Genomic DNA, 18,093 nt, shown 5'->3' with positions numbered 1-18,093 from the left:
AGGAATATTCCTGAAGAAGGGCTCATGCCCAAAACATCGATTCTCCTGTTCCTTGGATGCTGCCTGACCTGCTGCGCTTTTCCAACAACACACTTTCAGCTCAGAAAGAACACATTCCCAATCCGCATCCTTACTGTCAACTTCTTTATCCCCCCCAACGCTGTTGCAATCTGACTTGGTTAGTCTTGCTCCAAATAAACTTGGAATGATGCACCAAGCTCACAATCCTACAGCTGGAAAAAGCAAACACCATGGAAAGTTTTAAAACTTTAATTTTAAGTGACCATTTCCAGATAACAATTTGGCACCTGAACTGACAGGAATTGAACAACAAGCCTGCTCAGGTGAAACTGGCAAGAAGGGAGAGACTATTGACAATGGAATCGGACAGGTTTGAATGTATGAAGGTTGGCTACCACGGGCCAAACTGGTACACAGCAAGGACCTGCAGCAACTCAGATGCACAAAGGTTCCAATTTGGAGTGGGAGGGGGCAAGGGAATGGTTGTGGTGGTACAGAAAGGATGTATTTGATAAACTGTTTCAAAGAGACAAGATGGACTAAAAGGCCTCATCAGTGCTGTGTGATTTAATGCTGCCAAGATCTGAGACAGAACAGAACCATGACTTGTTTGGTCAGTCTGGGACCCACCTTGGTATCAATGGCAGTGGGATTGAACAGAACAAAGCACACATGTACATATGCTGGTGCATCACATTGAGGTACAGAAGTGTGGATCACCTTTCACAGAGTTCAAAGAATCATAGAGATGTACAGCATGGAAACAGACCCTTCAGTCCAACTCGAACATGCCGACCAGCTATCCCAACCTAATCTCGTCCCACTTGCCAGCACCGGCCTATATGCCTCCAAACCCTTCCTATTCATATACCCACCCAGATGCCTTTTAAATGCTGTAATTGTACCAGCCTCCATCACTTCCACTGGCAGCTCAGGGCAGAAAGAACTCTCCAGATCGTCAGAGAAACATATAATCCAGGTCAAGCCTATCAGGTCTGCACTGACAAAAAACACCCAATCTACACATGTCCCATTTTTCTGCACTTGGCTTATAGCCTTGAATATTACGACATTACAAGAGCTCATCCAAGTACTTTGTAAAGGTTATGTATACACACACACACCTTTGCTGCTCTCCTGACTCTGTCACTCTGGTTTAACAGTACGGGTGACAGTATGTCTGACAGTGAGTGCAACAGTGTGTGCAACAATGTGCGTGACAGTGACTGTGACAGTATGTGTAACAGTGCGTGTGGCAGTGTGTATGTCAGTGTGGGAGACAGTGTGTATGGCAGTGACTGTGACAGTATGTGTAACAGTGCATAAGGCAGTGCATGTGGCAGTGCATGTGACAGTGTGTAACAGTGTGTATGTCAGTGTGTGTGACAGTATGTGTAACAGTGTGTGAGACAGTGGATGTAAGTGTGTGTGTAACAGTGTGTGTGACAGAGTGTGTGATAGTGATTGTGACAGTGTGTGTAACAGTGCGTGTGGCAGTGCATGTGGCAGTGTGTAACAGTGCGTATGTCAGTATGTGTGACAGTACGTGTGACAATGTGTGTAACAGAGTGTGTGAGACAGTGGATGTAACAGTGTGTGTGACAATGTGTGTGACAGTGTGTGTGATAGTATGTGTAACAGTGTGTGTGACAGTATGTGTGACAGTGTGTATGAGACAGTGGATGTAACAGTGTGTGTGACAGAATGTGTGACAATGCGTGTGGCAGTGTGTGTAACAGTGTGTGTGGCAGTGTGTGTAACAGAGTATGTGGCAGTGTGTGTGACAGTGTGTGTGACAGTGTGTGTGACAGTGTGTGTAACAGAGTGTGTGACAGTGTGTGTGGCAGTGTGTGTGACAGTGTGTATGAGACAGTGGATGTAACAGTGTGTGTGACAGAATGTGTGACAGTGTGTGTGGCAGTGTGTGTGACCGTGTGTGTGACAGAATGTGTGACAATGCATGTGACAGTGTGTATGAGACAGTGGATGTAACAGTGCGTGTGACAGAGTGTTTGACAGTGTGTGTGACAGTGCGTGTTACAGTGGATGTAACAGTGTGTGTGACAGTATGTGTAACAGTGTGTGTGACAGTGTGTTTGACAGTGTGTGTGACAGTGCGTGTGACAGTGGATGTAACAGTGTGTGCGACAGTGTGTGTGACAGTGGATGTAACAGTGTGTGTGACAGAATGTGTGACAATGCGTGTGGCAGTGTGTGTGATAGTATGTGTAACAGTGTGTGTGACAGTATGTGTGACAGTGTGCGTGACAGTGTGTGACAGTGCGTATAACAGTGTGTGTGACAGTGTGTGTGACAATGCGTGTGGCAGTGTGTGTAACAGAGTTTGTGACAGTGTGTGTGGCAGTGTGCGTGACAGTGTGTGTGACAGTGTGTGTGACAGTGGATGTAACAGTGCGTGTGACAGAGTGTATGAGACAGTGGATGTAACAGTGCATGTGACAGAGTGTTTGACAGTGTGTGTGACAGTGCGTGTGACAGTGTGTGTGACAGTGGATGTAACAGTGCGTGTGACAGAGTGTGTGACGGTGTGCGTGACAGTGTGTGTGACAATGTGTGTGGCAGTGTGTGTGGCAGTGTGTGACAGAGTGTGTGTGGCAGTGTGTGTAACAGAGTGTGTGACAGTGTGTGTGACAGTGTGTGTGACAGTGTGTATGAGACAGTGGATGTAACAGTGTGTGTGACAGAGTGTGTGACAATGCGTGTGACAGTGTGTGTGGCAGTGTGTGTGACAATGTGTGTGACAATGTGTGTGACAGTGTGTGTGACAGCATTTGCTCCTGTTTACCCAATCCAAGACTGAGCTTGCAGACTGGGGAATGAATGTGTTGCTGGCTTTTCTCCATCCCACCTGTTGTCACTGACCCAGGGGAGATTCCCTTCACAAACCAGCTGCCACCCTGCAGTAAACCTGAAATACATAATTATCTATCCTGCTGTTTGAACTCATCTTGCATTAATGTAGCACTTTTTAGAATTCAAACCCAAGGTGCTTCATAGGAACTGTCCAATTTGTCCTGTCCCCCACAATGTTTCCTCATAACCCCGCAAAGTCATACTTTAAAAGTATTGTTATAATTAATTAGTTGATAATGAAAATAAAGAATTTTCTATGATAATACATAACTTTTTCTCTGTAGGCCTTTTTAACTTCTCCAATGCAAATTGATCAGTCACTTAACTTAAAATTCAGTGACACAAGAAACTTTCCCTAATGTTCCAATAACTGCACAATTTCACGAGTTATGTTGGTTAAGTCAGTGCACTTGCACTAAGTAATTTGAACTAATAACTAACACTCAATAACTTGCACCTTTAATATAATAAAATATTCCATGCCACTCAATGGCACCACTGTTACCGAGTAAAATTAAATAGTGGGTCACATAAAATGATGTCAGTAGTGTATAGTCTGGTCAAATAGATGGATAAGGAGAGTTGTACATGGGGAGAGACAGAGACAGAGAGAGAGAGATAGACAAACAGAGTGAGAGAGAGAGAGAGAGAGAGAAAAGAGGAGGGAAGGAGCGGTTCAGGGAGGGAACTCCAGAGTTTTGCAGTGCCCAGGAGCCAAAAGTCACGGCTGCTGATGGTGGAATAATTAAACTCTGTGAAGCCACAGAGGGCAGACTTGAAACTGTGCAGAGATTTCAGAGGGCTGCAGGGCTGGAAGTGGCTACGTAGATACAGAGGTGAGGGAGGTGTGGCCCTGACAGGGTTAGAGCACAACAATTAGAAGTTTCGAGCAAAAATGTTTCTGGACCTTGAGTCACCAGGGTATAGACTGACAGGAAATTGAGACACTAGTTAGGGAAGCACGCAGAATGAGCGAGGATCTAGAGCAGGGATGTGAGATATTACTGGCGGAGGAAGAGGAATGTGGGGTGAGGGAATCTGAGAAGACAGAGGGTCCAGAATAAACTAAAGGATAGCCACTAGTTGCACCAAAGAAACATATAAATAAAAACATCACAGTTACCTTCATCTTCAAAGGGTGACAACGTGGGTGCTGCAGGAGAATCTTTGTCTCTGAGCTTGAATTTAATACGGTACTTGGTATTCGGTGGCCAGACATTGAACATTTCACAGCAAGCCTGAACTTGCCAGATTGCTTCAATCAGTTCCTCATGCATCATGGGTGCCAGCATCCAACCAGCCATCAAACCTTTACCCTTCCAACCAACGGTGAGAGTCTATGAAGGTCGGTCTCACACAAATCTTGCCTGATTCTTGCAGTGAAAAATTCTACTGTTCCCCGCGATGCTGGCTCGTGTATGTGTGTGGGAGTGTTTGTTCCTATTTACTGAGACTGATGAGGGAATAACATTACCCAGAACTGCTCCTCACCTTCTCTTGCTGATAATCAGTGGCCCGAGGGAACTACAGCTCACACTGCAAGTCAGTCTCCCAGTCAGTCAGTCAGTCCCAGCTTCAGTAAATAAGGAACAAGTCTCTCTCTCTCTGTTTAAAATGAAAGACCGGGAAAAAACTGTTCTGGTCATAATGATCATCCACCCTGAAGTACACAAGACAAGTTGGACCATGAGGATAAAATAATGTAGGTGCTGGAAATCTGAAGCTAATGTACAGAATGTTGGAGGAACTCTGCAAGTCTGGCAGTTTCTGTGGAAAGGGAAGTAAAGTAAACATTTCAAGTCAAATATATGAGTCTTCTTCAGAACACTGAACAATTCTGATGAAGAGTCAGACTGGAATTAAAACATTAACTCTGTTTCTCTCTCCTCAGATGCTGTCAGACCTGCTGAGCTTCTCCAAGATTCATTGCGTTTAAGTCAAACCACTGTCTCACGTTTGGTCTTACTGCATTTTCCCTTCTGGGACACACACATACAGGCCAGAGGGATACATCATGGGTCATGGCTCTGGGTTGGGGTCAGGGCTGGAGGTGTGAGCTAGGGTGAGCATTGTGGTCCATGATCTCTGGTCTCTGTCCTGGGTCTGACACACACACACACGCACACACACCCACACACACACATGCACACACACACACCCATACCCCCACCCCCACACACACATACACACACACTCACAATACACCCACACCCACACATGCACACACCCACACCCACACACACACACACACCCACACCCACACACGCACACACACCCACACCCACACACACACACCCCCACACCCACATACACACACACCCACGCACACACACCCACACATACACACACATCCACACACACGTAAACACACACATACATACATGTACACGCACACACACACAAGTACACACACACCCACACCCACCCACGTACACATCCACATTCACACACACATCCACACATACACGTACACACACATACACATCCACACACACACGTATACACACACACACACACACACACACACACATGTATACACACACACAAGTACACACACACACCCACACCCACCCACGTACACATCCACAGTCACACACACATCCACACATACACGTACACACACATACACATCCACACACACACGTATACACACACACAAGTACACACACACACACCCACACCCACCCACGTACACACACACATCCACACACACACCCACACACACAAACACACCTGGAATACTGTGGACAGGTTCAGGCCCCTTATCTAAGGAAAGATATACATACTGCCATTGGAGGCACTCCAGATAACATTCATTTGGCTGAGAAATCTTTCTCGAGAGAGAGAGAGAGAGAGAGAGAGAGAGAGAGAGAGTGTGGCTGAGCGTTGCATGGGATAGTCAGAAAGATAAGCATTTAAACGTATGATGCTTATCAGCCAATCCTTATCAAACAAGGTTTATTTTGATATAAACACAAAAAAATGTGCATTAAGAGCCCTGATTGATAGATCTTATTAAAAATCCTGGTAGTAATGAGGGATTTAATGGTCATTTTGGTAGCTGGAGAAAATAGTTTTTATTTTATTGTCAGACAGACTAATGGGGCAAGCAACAGAACACTCCTCCAGCATTAGTCGTGACAGTACACAGAGTTGACTGGGATTTCACACACTGGCTGGGGAGGGATAAAACCCAGTGTCTGCTCTTCTGAGGAACGTCCACAGTAGAAACCATAGAAAAGATACCGCACAGAATTGGGCCATTCAGCCTATCTTGTCTGTGCTGATCCAAAGACACTTTCTTCATGCCCATGGCCCATTGGGATCAGAAATTGGTGAGCTGAAAGAAGACAGAGGGTGGTGGTTGATGGGAAATGTTCATCCTGGAGTTCAGTTACTAGTGTGTACCGCAAGGATCTGTTTTGGGGCCACTGCTATTTGTCATTTTTATAAGTGACCTGGATGAATGCGTAGAAGGATGGGTTAGTAAATTTGTAGATGACATTAAGGTCGGTGGAGTTGTGGATAGTACCGAAGGATGTTGCAGGTTACAGAGGGCCTTAGATAGGCTGCAGAGCTGGGCTGTGAGGTGGCAAATGGAGTTTAATGCAGAAAAGTGTGAGATGATTCACTTTGGAAGGAGCAACAGGGATATAGAGTACTGGGTTAATGGTAAGACTCTTGGAAGTGTAGATGAGCAGAGAGATCACGGGGTCCATGTACATAGATACCTGAAAGATGCCACCCAGGTTGATCGGGTTGTTAAGAAGGCATATGGTGTGATAATTTTTATTGGTCGAGGCATTGAGTTTTGGAGCCATGAGGTTATGCTGCAGCTGTACAAAACTCTGATGCGACCACACTTGGAGTATTGCGTATAGTTCTGGTCACTGCATTATAGGAAGGATGGGGAAGCTTTGGAAAGGGTGCAGAGGAGATTTACCAGGATGTTGCCTGGTCTGGAGGGAAAGGCTGAGGGACTTGAGGCTGTTTTCGTTACAGAAAAGAAGGTTGAGAGGTGACTTAATAGAGACATATAAGATAATCAGAGGGTTAGATAGGGTGGACAGGGAGAGCCTTTTTCCTCGGATGGTGATGGCTAGCACGAGGGGCCATAGCTTTAAACTGAGGGGTGGTAGATACAGGACAGATGTAGTTTCTTTACTCAGAGAGTAGTGGGGCTTGGAACAGCCTGTCTGCAACAGCAGTAGACTCGCCAACTTTAAGAGTATTTAAATGGTCATTGGATAAACATATGGATGATAATGGAATAGTGTAGGAGAGATAGGCTTCAGATTGGTACCACAGATCACAACATCGAGGGCTGAAGGACCTGTATTGTGCTGTAATGTTCTATAGCCCTGTAGCACTTAAAGTGCAGATCCAGGCACGTTTTAAAAAATGTTTTGGGTGTCTCCCTGCACCACCAACCCAGGCAGCACATTCCAGCCACCTACCACCCTATGTGTAAAAAAATGATATTCCCTTTAATCCTTCTACCACTTCACATGCATCTCTGACCCTTGGTGTTTGAATTCTCTACCAAGGGAAACAAGTTCCTCCTGTCTACTCTATCCCTATCCCTCACAATGTTGTACACCTCAGCCTTCTCAGTTCCCAGGAAAACAACCCCAATCACTCCAACCTCTCCCCGTAGCTACAATTCTCCAGCCCTGGCAACATTCCAGTGAATCTTCTCCGCACTCTCTCCAGAGTAATCACATCCTTCCTGCAATGTGGTGACCAGAGCTGCACACACAATTCCAGTTGTGGCCTCCTCAGTGTCTTATACAGTTTCATCATTATATCCCTTCTTTTGTATTCTGTATCTCTGCCAATGAAAGAGAGCATTCCATATGCCTTCTTTACAACGTAATCTAGCTGTACTGCTACCTTTAGGGGAGCTGTCCACTTGCACACCAAGACCTCTCACTCCATCTTTCCCCCCTCAGTATATTCCTGTTTATTGTGTATTCCCCTTTACTGTCTGACCTCCCTAAACACATTACCTCACACTTATCTGAGTTGAACACCATCTGGCACTTTTGATAACCCATTGATATCATGTGGAGCTTACAGCTTTCCTTTACACCCTCCACTACACGGTCAATTTTTGCATCGCCTGCAAATTTCTATATTTTGCACCCCCTTCCACCCATCATGTCCAGGTCCAACTCATTCATGTATAAAACAAACAGCAGGGGCCCCAATGCCTAGCCCCTGTGGAACACCACTTCAAAGACAGCCATCACCCATTACCCTTTGATTCCTGATGTTGAACCAACTTTGGACTCAATTCAAGAGCTGGAATCCACTCGGAGATTAGCAGCATCACCAGAAAGTTCAATCAAGGGATGAGGGTATCGCTGGCTGGGCCTAGCATTTATTGTCTGTTCCTAATTGCCTCTTGAGAAGGTGGAGGTGAGCTGCCTTCTTGAACCACAAGGCCCTTAGGGAAGGAATTCCAGGATTCTGACCCAATGACACTGAAGGAATGGTGATATATTTCCAAGTCAGGAATGGTGAGTTGCTTGGGGGACAACTTGCAGGGAGTGGTGCTCCCATGTATCTGCTGCCCTTGTCCTTCCAGATGGTAACAGTTTCGGCTTTTAAAGATCTTGTCTAAGGTGGCCTTAAGTAATCACTGTGAATCTTTTCGATGGCATATACTTTTGTTATTGTGCATAGGTTTTGATGGATGTGATTATTTAGGGATGGCAGATGTGGCGCCAATCAAGCTGGTTGCTTTGTCCTGGATGGTGTCAAGCTTCGTGAGTGTTTTTGGAATTGCAAGGGGGAGAATCTCATCATTTCTCTTCTCGGGAAAATGCATCACATTTTGTTCCATTCAGGCACTTGACAGGCCCATTATGAGGGATCCCCAGGGATCGATTATCCCCCCGTGGGGCAGAAATCCTGCCTGCCAAGAGCTACGGGCCAATCAGAAGTCAGAGTGGTGGTGCTATCAGGGAGGCTGTGCCAATATGGCAGCTGTTATAAGCTGGGATTGTTGCTGGTTCCCAGATTGGCGTGAGTGATAGATGGAGGGTTCACAAGGGAGGAGTAAATTGGCAATAAATGCATGTGGAAGTAGATCCCATTCCCAGCTAATTCTACTTCACAGAATGACAGAAATATTACGGTGGCAGAATGGTTCACTCAGCCTATCATCTCTGTGCCAGTTCTATTATCCAATCTGGCTCAGTTACCCAATACCAATCTCCTGTCTTTTCCCCAAATCCCTTACACACTATTTCTATCTACACAATCATCCAAAGCCCCTCTCGAACACTTCACTTGAACCTGCCTCCAGCACATTTCCGGGCAGTACAGTCCATACCGTGACTACTCTCTGTGTGAAAAAAGTCTTTTTTCTCACATTACCCTTGCTTCAGTTGCACATCACTTTAAATCTGTGCTCATTTCGTTCTTGTTCCTTTTGCAGGCAGGAACAGTGTCTTCCCATTTACTCAGGCCAGCCTGCTCATGATCTTAAAAACCGCTATCAGATGTTCTCTCAGCCTTCTTCCAACTCGATATAAAACTCGTATTAAAGTTCCACACACTCTGGAGCCTCCTGGAAAATTCTAGATATTTAGCATGCTTAGGATCTGGGATGGGGAGGGGGTAGGAGAAGTAATTCTGTCAGGTTTCCCAATTTAACGACTATTCCCAGTAAATTCATGGATATGTGAATCATAAGAGGCATGTGATGCTCCCCAACCATTCAACATTCACTGTTATATCTAAGAGGTGACTTACGTTTCTGAGTGTGCAACTGCTTTTATTTGTTAGAGTTTAAATTATCTGTGCAATCACAAGGTGTATGCTTGGAGTTTACATTCTCCAAACTTCTGTGTTGTCTGTTTACTAAGCGCCAAGTCAACACCCAGGCTGTAGCAATCAAGCACAGTGAGCATTGATCAGTTACCATTATTCTCATAATTAAACACAGAAGAACTGAACCATTGATCACCACAGTCACAATTCTGGCCAAACCTGAAGTGTTCACACAATTTCTCTCTTCACAGATTTGCTGAGATTTTTTTTCCAGCATTTACTGTTTTTATTTCAGATTTCTAGCATCGAGAGTAATTTCCTTCCAAGGTCAAGGTGAGGACTATCAACATAAAAACAACAACACCGACCTGCATTTATATCGTACCTTTGACCCAGGAACATAAGTTACTGTCGCATTATCAAACTGAGTTTGGCACAAGCCAGTGAAGATGATATTCAGAAAGATAAACTGAAGCTTGGATGAGTGGCTAAGTTTTAAACAGCATCTTAAAGGACACTGAAGAGAGAGAGACAGATTTAGCAAGAAATTTAGGAACCAGGCAGCCAAAGGCAGGGCAACTAATGCTGGTGTGATTAAAATCAAGGATGCACACGAAGCCAGAATTGGAGAAGCTTAGAGACCTTCGGGCGGGGTGGTAGGGGGGTGGGGGTGGGGGGGGGGGGGGGGGGGGGGGGGCGGGGGGTAGGGGGGGAGGTGGGGTTGGGGTTGTTGTTGTGGAGGATGTAACAGAAATAGCATGAACGAACCCATTGTGGAATTTGAAAATTACGATGAGAATTTTAAAACTACCAAGTGTCACTCAGAGCAATTCCTGACCCTGTGCAACAGGTGAGGAGTCAGGTGGATAAGGCAACACAGCTACATCACAGGAGAACGCGACTAGAAGGATACACTCACCTGCATGGTCAAAGAGAGGTGGGGTGGTGGCTGTGGGGACAGACACAGGACCTTGTGCTCTGCGCTTCACCGCAACTTGATTATCAGGAATCATAGGAGAGGCGCTGAACTCTTTGCAACAAAGATGAACGTGCCACATTGTTTGAACTATTGCTCTGAGCATATACATGGCTGTTTTCATGTCCCTCACTCCCTGTGTAATCCTTCCCCACAACAGTGTGGGGGCAGCCTACCCCCTCACGCAGACAGAGACAAAAATCTCCCCTCACACAGACAAACAGTCTGAAACAAAGCCTGACTATCTCTCTCAGTGAGTTCCTGTCACCTTTACGACAGTGAGTCCTATGTGTGTGTGAAAGAGAATGTTCCTATTTACCAAACCCAGGAGTGACTAGGGAATACATGTACTCAGAACCCTCTACTATCCTTTCCACATCTATTCTCACTCAGCCCCAGGGGAGCTTCATCTAACAGACCAGGTGTCCCCACAGAATTACCTGTGAATCCTGGACCCTAGCAAGGTTGGAAAAAGAAAATAACTTTGAAAGAAGTAAAGTCACTCCAGTTCCACTTTCCCATCTGAGAGAGATGACGGGTGGTGGTTTAACCTGAGAGTCACTGTACCTCAGGTGAGGGGAGAGCATGAGAAAGAGAATCCTTCTTGGTAACCTCAGCTGGAAGTGAACCCACGTTGGGTGCTTCACAAAGCTGCTGTCCAGCCAACTGAGCTAACCAGAAATGATTGACTGTCCAATTGCAATGCCAAGGCTGACGTGGCTATGGGTCAAGAGCTAGAAATTAGGATTGGAATAGTTATGTGTTTTCGTCCAGCCCAGATTCAATTAGCCGAAGGGTCTTTTTAAGTTGCCACCCAGGTTGACAGGGTTGTTAAGAAGGCTTACGGTGTGTGAGCTTCTATTGGTAGCAGGACTGAGTTTTGGAGCCATGAGGTCATGCTGCAGTTGTACAAAACTCTGTTGCAGCTACACTTGGAGTATTCCTACAGTTATAGTCACCACATTATAGGAAGGATGTGGAAGCTTTGGAAAGAGTTCAGAGGGGGTTTACTAGTATGTTGCCTCGTATAGAGAGAAGGTCTTATGAGGAAAGGCTGAGGGACTTGAGGCTGTTTTTGTTAGAGAGAAGAAGGTTGAGAGGTGACTTAATGGAGACATACAAGATGATCAGAGGGTTAGATAGGGTGGACAGTGAGAGTCTTTTTCCTCAGATGGTGATGGCTAGCATGAGGGGACATAGCTTTAAATTGAGGGGTGATAGATATAGGACTTTTGTCAGAGGTAGTTTCTTTACTCAGAGAATAACAAAGGTGTGGAACGCATTGCCTTCAACAGTAGTAGACTTGCCAACTTTAAGGGCACTTAAATGGTCATTGGATAGGCGTATGGATGAGAATGGAATAGTGTAGGTTAGATGGGCTTCAGATTGGTTCCAGAGGTCAGCGCAACATCGAGGGCCAAAGGGCCTGTGCTGAGCTGTAATGTTCTACGTTCTATGTTTTAGTGCTGTAGACCTGCATGACTCTATAAAATCAGCACAGACCTCAGGAGAGCTCCAGCTTGGATAGGCGAGAAAGATTGAGATTTACCAATGTCAGGTTTTAATGATTTGAAGAGTATTCTTGTTTTAAAAAAAGGACTCGATACAAGGAATCCCCTTTCGAGCCCATTGCCATAATGTAAGGTTATATTAGAGGGTGAGGAAAGAGGCTGTAACAATATAATCCAGTGAAACACATAACCAGAATCCAGTGTGAAAGTTTGGTATTCTGAACTGAGTTTACAAAATTTGGAAATAAAAAAGAAATGGGTCAAATTGACCTGGCTGCAGTTTGAATTATTGTGAAATGTAGCTATTTTGCTGTAACTTTTAAAATTTATGGCTCGGAGATAGGCCATTCGGCCCATCATGTCTTTGATTTCTGGAAAAGAGCCACCCCTACTCTTCAACTCTTGGTCTGTACATTTTTGGCACTTTTTGCCTTCTCTCTTACCGTTAAACCTGGATGCTAGCTTTTTGGGATTCATGCAGGAGAACCTCAAATTCTGTCACTTTCTGCAGTTGCTGCATTTAAATAATATTTAGCTCTTCTATTCTACCTGCCAAAGTGCACAACTTCACATTTTCCCACATTAAATACAATTTGCCAAGTTTTCCTTGCTCACCTAACCTGTTAACGTATCCCCAGTAGTCTCTTTGTGTCATTGTCACCACTAAAGATTTCCACCTAAATGGGAGCACCAGAAATCTTAAGGCACCTCACAGCCAGTGAAGAAAGTAATCTTTGACACACAGTCACTGTTGTAATGTAGCCAAGACTGGAATGGAATTGAATACTGGATTAGTGGTGCTGGAAGAGCACAGCAGTTCAGGCAGCATCCAACGAGCAGCGAAATTGATGTTTCGGGCAAAAGCCCTTCATCATGAAGGGCTTTTGCCCGAAACATCGATTTCACTGCTCGTTGGATGCTGCCTGAACTGCTGTGCTCTTCCAGCACCACTAGTCCAGTATTTGGTTTTCAGCATCTGCAGTCATTGTTTTTACCTGGAATGGAATTGAGTATAGTAACCTCACGCAAACAGCAATATATTATCAACAAGATGGTCTTCCTTCATGGTGCTGGTTGAAGGGTAAATATTGGCCAAGAAACCATGAAGAACGGCCTTACTCTTCTTCAAAACAGTGGTGTGAGACTTCCTACATCTAGGTGAGAGGGCAGATGGGATCTCAGTTAAATGCCCCATATGAAAACAGCATCCCTGACAGTGTGGCATCCCCTAAATACTGCTGGCCTTAATTCTTGTGCTCACACCCATAAGTTGGATTTGGAAATCAGAACCATGTGTCTGCAAAGTGGAAGAGTTACCAATGTAGCCAGACCTGTCTCATTTACAATCTGAGAGTGTGTAAAACAACAAGGGGTCTAAGTAGAGTAAACAGGAAGGACCTTATTCCCTCATGAGGCAGAAAAATAACCAGGGCAGCATGGAGTTAAAATAGTTGGAGTTTTAAAAACCAACTAAAGAAAGGAGGGAGAAAATAAACTGAGAGCAAACTAGCAAGTCATGTCAAAAAGGAGTGGTTTAAATATATAAAAAGGACAATGTGAATTTAGGCTTCTGAGAGATCGAGGGTAGGGAATTCGCAATGGGGAACAGAGGAGTTGAATAAATAGCTTGCATCTGTCTCCATGGTAGAGAACACCAATAAGATTTTTAAAATGCTCAATAATCAAGGGGCAAAAGGTAAAATAACACAACCTCTAAAGAAAAAGCACTAGTGAAACTAATAGGGCTCAAGATGGATAAGTCCCCTGGATCCAATGGGATGCATCCTATGATTTTAAAGGAAGTAGCTACAGAAATATTTGATGCACTGGGAGGAGAGGTTTTGGAAAGCTGCCAATGTGAGGGAGACAAAAACAGGAAACTAGAAGTGAGTTAACTAACATTTGTTATTGGGAAATGTTGTAGTCTATTTTAAAGAGTACAACAGGAGAGCATTTAGAAATACATAGATTGATCAAGCAGAGTTAGTATAGGCTCATGAAGGGGAAATTGTGCCTGACAAATTTACTAGAACATGTATACTGTTTCTGTTTGGATACTGTTGTGGGGAGGGGACACTTACCAGGGGTATGCAGTGGGACCCAGGTCTCTGGCACAGAGCCTGTCCCTGTTGCATCGAAGGGAAGGAGGGAAAGGAGGAGAGTGTTAGTCATTGGGGACTCAATAGTTCAAGGGTCAGATAGAAGGTTTGTTGGGAATGAAAGAGGCTCACATTTGGTGTGTTACCTCCCAGGTGCCAGGGTCCGTGATGTCTCAGATCGTGTTTCTGGGGTTCATGTAGGTACAAACAACATAGGCAGAAAGAGGGATGGGGTGTAAGGCAGGATTTCAGGGAGCTAGGGTGAAAGCTGAGAGCAAGAACAAGCAGAGTTGTTATCTCTGGTTTGTTACCCGTGCCATGTGATAGAGAGGCAAGGAATAGGGAGAGATATCAGCTGAACACGTGGCTGCAGGGATGGTGCAGAAGGGGCAGTTCCAGGTTTATGGATAATTAGGGCTTATTCTGGGGAAGGTGGGACCTCTACAAACAGGACGGTCTTCACTTGAACTGGAAGGGTACTAATATCCAGGGTGGGAAATTTGCTGGTGCTGTTCGGGTGGGTTTAAACTAGCTCAGCAGAGGGGGTGGGAACCTGAGATGTTCTTCCAGTGCACAGGAGGATGTGAGTAGGGAGGGTATCGACAGGATTTCACGGTCACAGGAATGTGCTGGCAGACAGCAAGCTGGTTTGAAATATGTCTACTTCAACACCAGGAGTATCCGAAATACGATAGGTGAGCTTGCAGCATGGATGGGTACCTGGGACTTCGATGTTGTGGCTATTTTTGAGACATGGATAGAGCAAGGTCAGGAATGGATGTTGCAGGTTCCAGGGTTTAAATCTTTAATTAAAATCAGGGAAGGTGGTAAAAGAGGGGGAGGTATGGCTTTGTTTGTCAAGGATGGTAAAACGTGATGGAAATGACTTTTGACGAGGACTCGTCTACCGACGTGGTATGGGCTGAGGTTAGAAACAGGAGAGGAGAGGTCAGACTGCTGGGAGTTTTTTATAGGCCTCCGCAAAGTTCCAGGGAAGTGGAGGAAAGGATTGGCAAAACGATTCTGGGCAGGAGTGAAAGGAACAAGGTGGTCATTATGGGGGACTTTAACTTTCCCAACATTGACTGGAAATGCTATAACTCTAGTACATCAGATGGATCAGTTTTTGTCCAATGTGTACAGGAGGGTTTCCTGATGCAGTATGTTGCAGGGCCCATAAGAGGGAATTATAAGAGATGTTTCCGAGAATTCTGTGGGAAGCTAGGGAGGAGATGGCAGAGCGTTTGGCCTTGATATTTGAGTCGTCATTGTTTACAGGTTTCATACCAGAGGACTGGGGGATTGCAAATATTGTGCCTTTGTTCAAGAAGGGCAGTAGAGATGACCCAGGTAATTATAGATCATTGAGCCTTATGTCTGCTGTAGGAAAAGTTTTGGAAAGGATTATAAGAGACAGCATTTATAATCATCTAGCAAGCAACAATTTGATTGGAAATAGTCAACATGGATTCGTCAAGGGCAGGTCATTTCTCACAAACCTCATTTAGTTTTTTGAGAAGGTGATCAAGCATGTAGATGAGGGTAGGGCAGTTGGCATGGTGTACATGGACTTCAGTAAAGCCTTTGATAAGGTTTCACATGGTAGGCTGTTGGAGAAAATGCAGAGGCATGGGATTGAGGTGATTTGGCTGTTTGGATTAGGAACTGGCTTTCTGTAAGAAGGCAATGAATGGTATTTGATGGAAAATATTAAGCCTGGAGTCCAGTAACTAGTAGTGTGTCACAAGGATCTGTTTGGGACCATTGCTGTTTATCATTTTTATAAATGACTTAGACACAGGCATAGGTGGATGGATTAGTAAATTTGCAAATGATAGTAAAGTTGGTGGAGTAGTGGACAGTGTGGAAGAATGCGACAGGTTGCAGGGGGACTTGGATAAACTGCAGAATTGGGCTGAAAGGTGGCAAATGGAGTTCAATGCAGCTAAATGTGAGGTGATGCACTTTGGGAAGAATAACAGGAAGGCAGAGTACTGGGTCAATGGAATGATTCTTGGTGTGTGGATGTGCAGAGGGATCTTGGTGTCCATGTACATAAATCCCTTGAAGTTGCCACCCAGGTGGATTGTGCTATTAAGAAGGCATATGGTGTGTTAGGTTTTATTGGTAGAGGGATTGAGATCTGGAGCCGTGATGTCATGCTGTCATGAAGGGATACTGTACAAAACGTGAGTGTGGCCTCACTTGGAATATTGTGTGCAGTCTGATCGTCCCATTATAGGAAGGTTGTGGCAGCATTGGAAAAGGTGCAGAGGAGATTTACCAGGATGTTGCCTGGTATGGAGCATAGGTCTTATCAGGAAAGGTTGAGGGACTTAGGTCTGTTCTCATTGGAGAGAAGAAGGCTGAGAGGGGATTTAATAGAGACATACAAGATGATCAGAGGATTAGACAGGGTAGACAGTGGGAGTCTTTTTCTGAGGATGATGACATCTGCTTGTATGAGGCGGCATAGCTGCAAATTAAGGGGTGATGGATTTAAGACAGATGTCAGAAGCAGGTTCTTTACTCAGAGAGTGATAAGGGCATGGAATGCCCTACGTGCTAATGTAGTTAACTCAGCCACATTAGGGGCATTGAAACAATCCTTGGATCAGCATATGGTTGATGATGGGATAGTGTAGGGGGATGGGTTTAGACTAGTTCACAGGTCGGTGCAACATCAAGGGCTGAAGGGTATGTTCTTGCGCTGTATTGTTCTATGTTCTATGTTCTAATCCTTTGCGGAGGTAATAAGGGAGGTGGACAAAGGGAGAGTGGTGAATGTAATGTATTTGAATTTCAAAAAGGTGTTTGAGGTACCTTACATTAGATTACTTAATCAGGTAAGGGTCCATGTCATGGTGTATTATAATAGCATTTTTGGAGGTTTGGCCAATTAGTAGAAGATAGAATTGGGATAAAAGATGGTGTATTCAGATGATAACCCATAACTTGTGTAATGCCTCAGGTACACAGTTGGTGCCACAATCATTCACAATCGTTAACTTAGACCCCTTGTTGCTTTACACATTGTCAGATTGTAAATGGGACAGCTCTGGCTATGTCGGCAACTCTCCCACTTTGCGGACACACAGTTCTGATTTCCAAATCCAACTTCAGGGTGTGAGCATAAGATTAAGGCCATCACTCTCCTGCAGTATTCAGGGGATGCCACACTGTCAGGGACGCTGTTTTCACATGGGACATTTAACTGAAATCCATCTGCCCTCTCACCTAGATGTAGGAAGTCTCACACTACTGTTTTGAAGAAGAGTTAGGCCGTCCTTCATGGTTTCTTGGCCAATATTTATCCTTCAACCAACACCATGAAGGAAGGCCATCTTGTTGTTAATATATTTCTGTTTGTATGAGGCACAATGCCATTCCAGCCTTGGCTACATTAAAACGGTAAAAGCAATGACTGCAGATGCTGGAAACCAGATTCCGGATTAGTGGTGCTGGAAGAGCACAGCAGTTCAGGCAGCATCCAAGTAGCTTCGAAATTGACGTTTCGGGCAAAAGCCCTACGGTGACTGCATTGCTTTCCTCACGTCTGGTGCTCCCGTTTAGATGGAAGTCTTTAGCTTGTTCCAAAGCGGAGTACAAAAGTTAGCCATGGTGACCCTCAATTGACTCTTTATCGTGTTGCCGTTTGTGGGATCTTGCTGTGCACAAACTGGCTGCAGCATTTCCTGCATTATAACAGTCACTCTGCTCCATGAGTGCGCACATCATTGACAATAAAGTGCTTTGGGGCTTTCTGAGTTCATGGAAGGCCCTATGTGAATTACAGCTCTCCGAATCTCTGCTGGCAGAGTCCCAGGGCTCA

At 44.9% G+C, this 18,093-nt stretch overlaps 1 protein-coding gene across 7 annotated transcripts in view; it reads right to left on the bottom strand.

The window, feature by feature from the left end:
- The window catches only part of robo2 (roundabout, axon guidance receptor, homolog 2 (Drosophila)), a 1,634,458-nt gene that overhangs the window by 1,024,978 nt on the left and 591,387 nt on the right, over positions 1-18,093 (bottom strand). Inside the window, exon 1 of one of the 7 annotated variants that reach the window (XM_072585779.1) lies at positions 4,019-4,190. The exons of the other annotated variants lie outside the window; for them this stretch is intronic. Within the exon in view, the coding sequence (XP_072441880.1) occupies positions 4,019-4,187 (169 nt within the window). The 5' untranslated portion in view covers positions 4,188-4,190. Of the gene's footprint in view, positions 1-4,018; positions 4,191-18,093 lie in introns of those variants that run through there. 7 annotated transcript variants of the gene reach the window in all.

Source organism: Chiloscyllium punctatum, chromosome 15 (genome assembly GCF_047496795.1).
Source record: "Chiloscyllium punctatum isolate Juve2018m chromosome 15, sChiPun1.3, whole genome shotgun sequence".
In the NCBI taxonomy this organism is placed as follows: Eukaryota; Metazoa; Chordata; class Chondrichthyes; order Orectolobiformes; family Hemiscylliidae; genus Chiloscyllium; species Chiloscyllium punctatum.
This window is presented reverse-complemented; position numbering and strand designations above follow the sequence as displayed.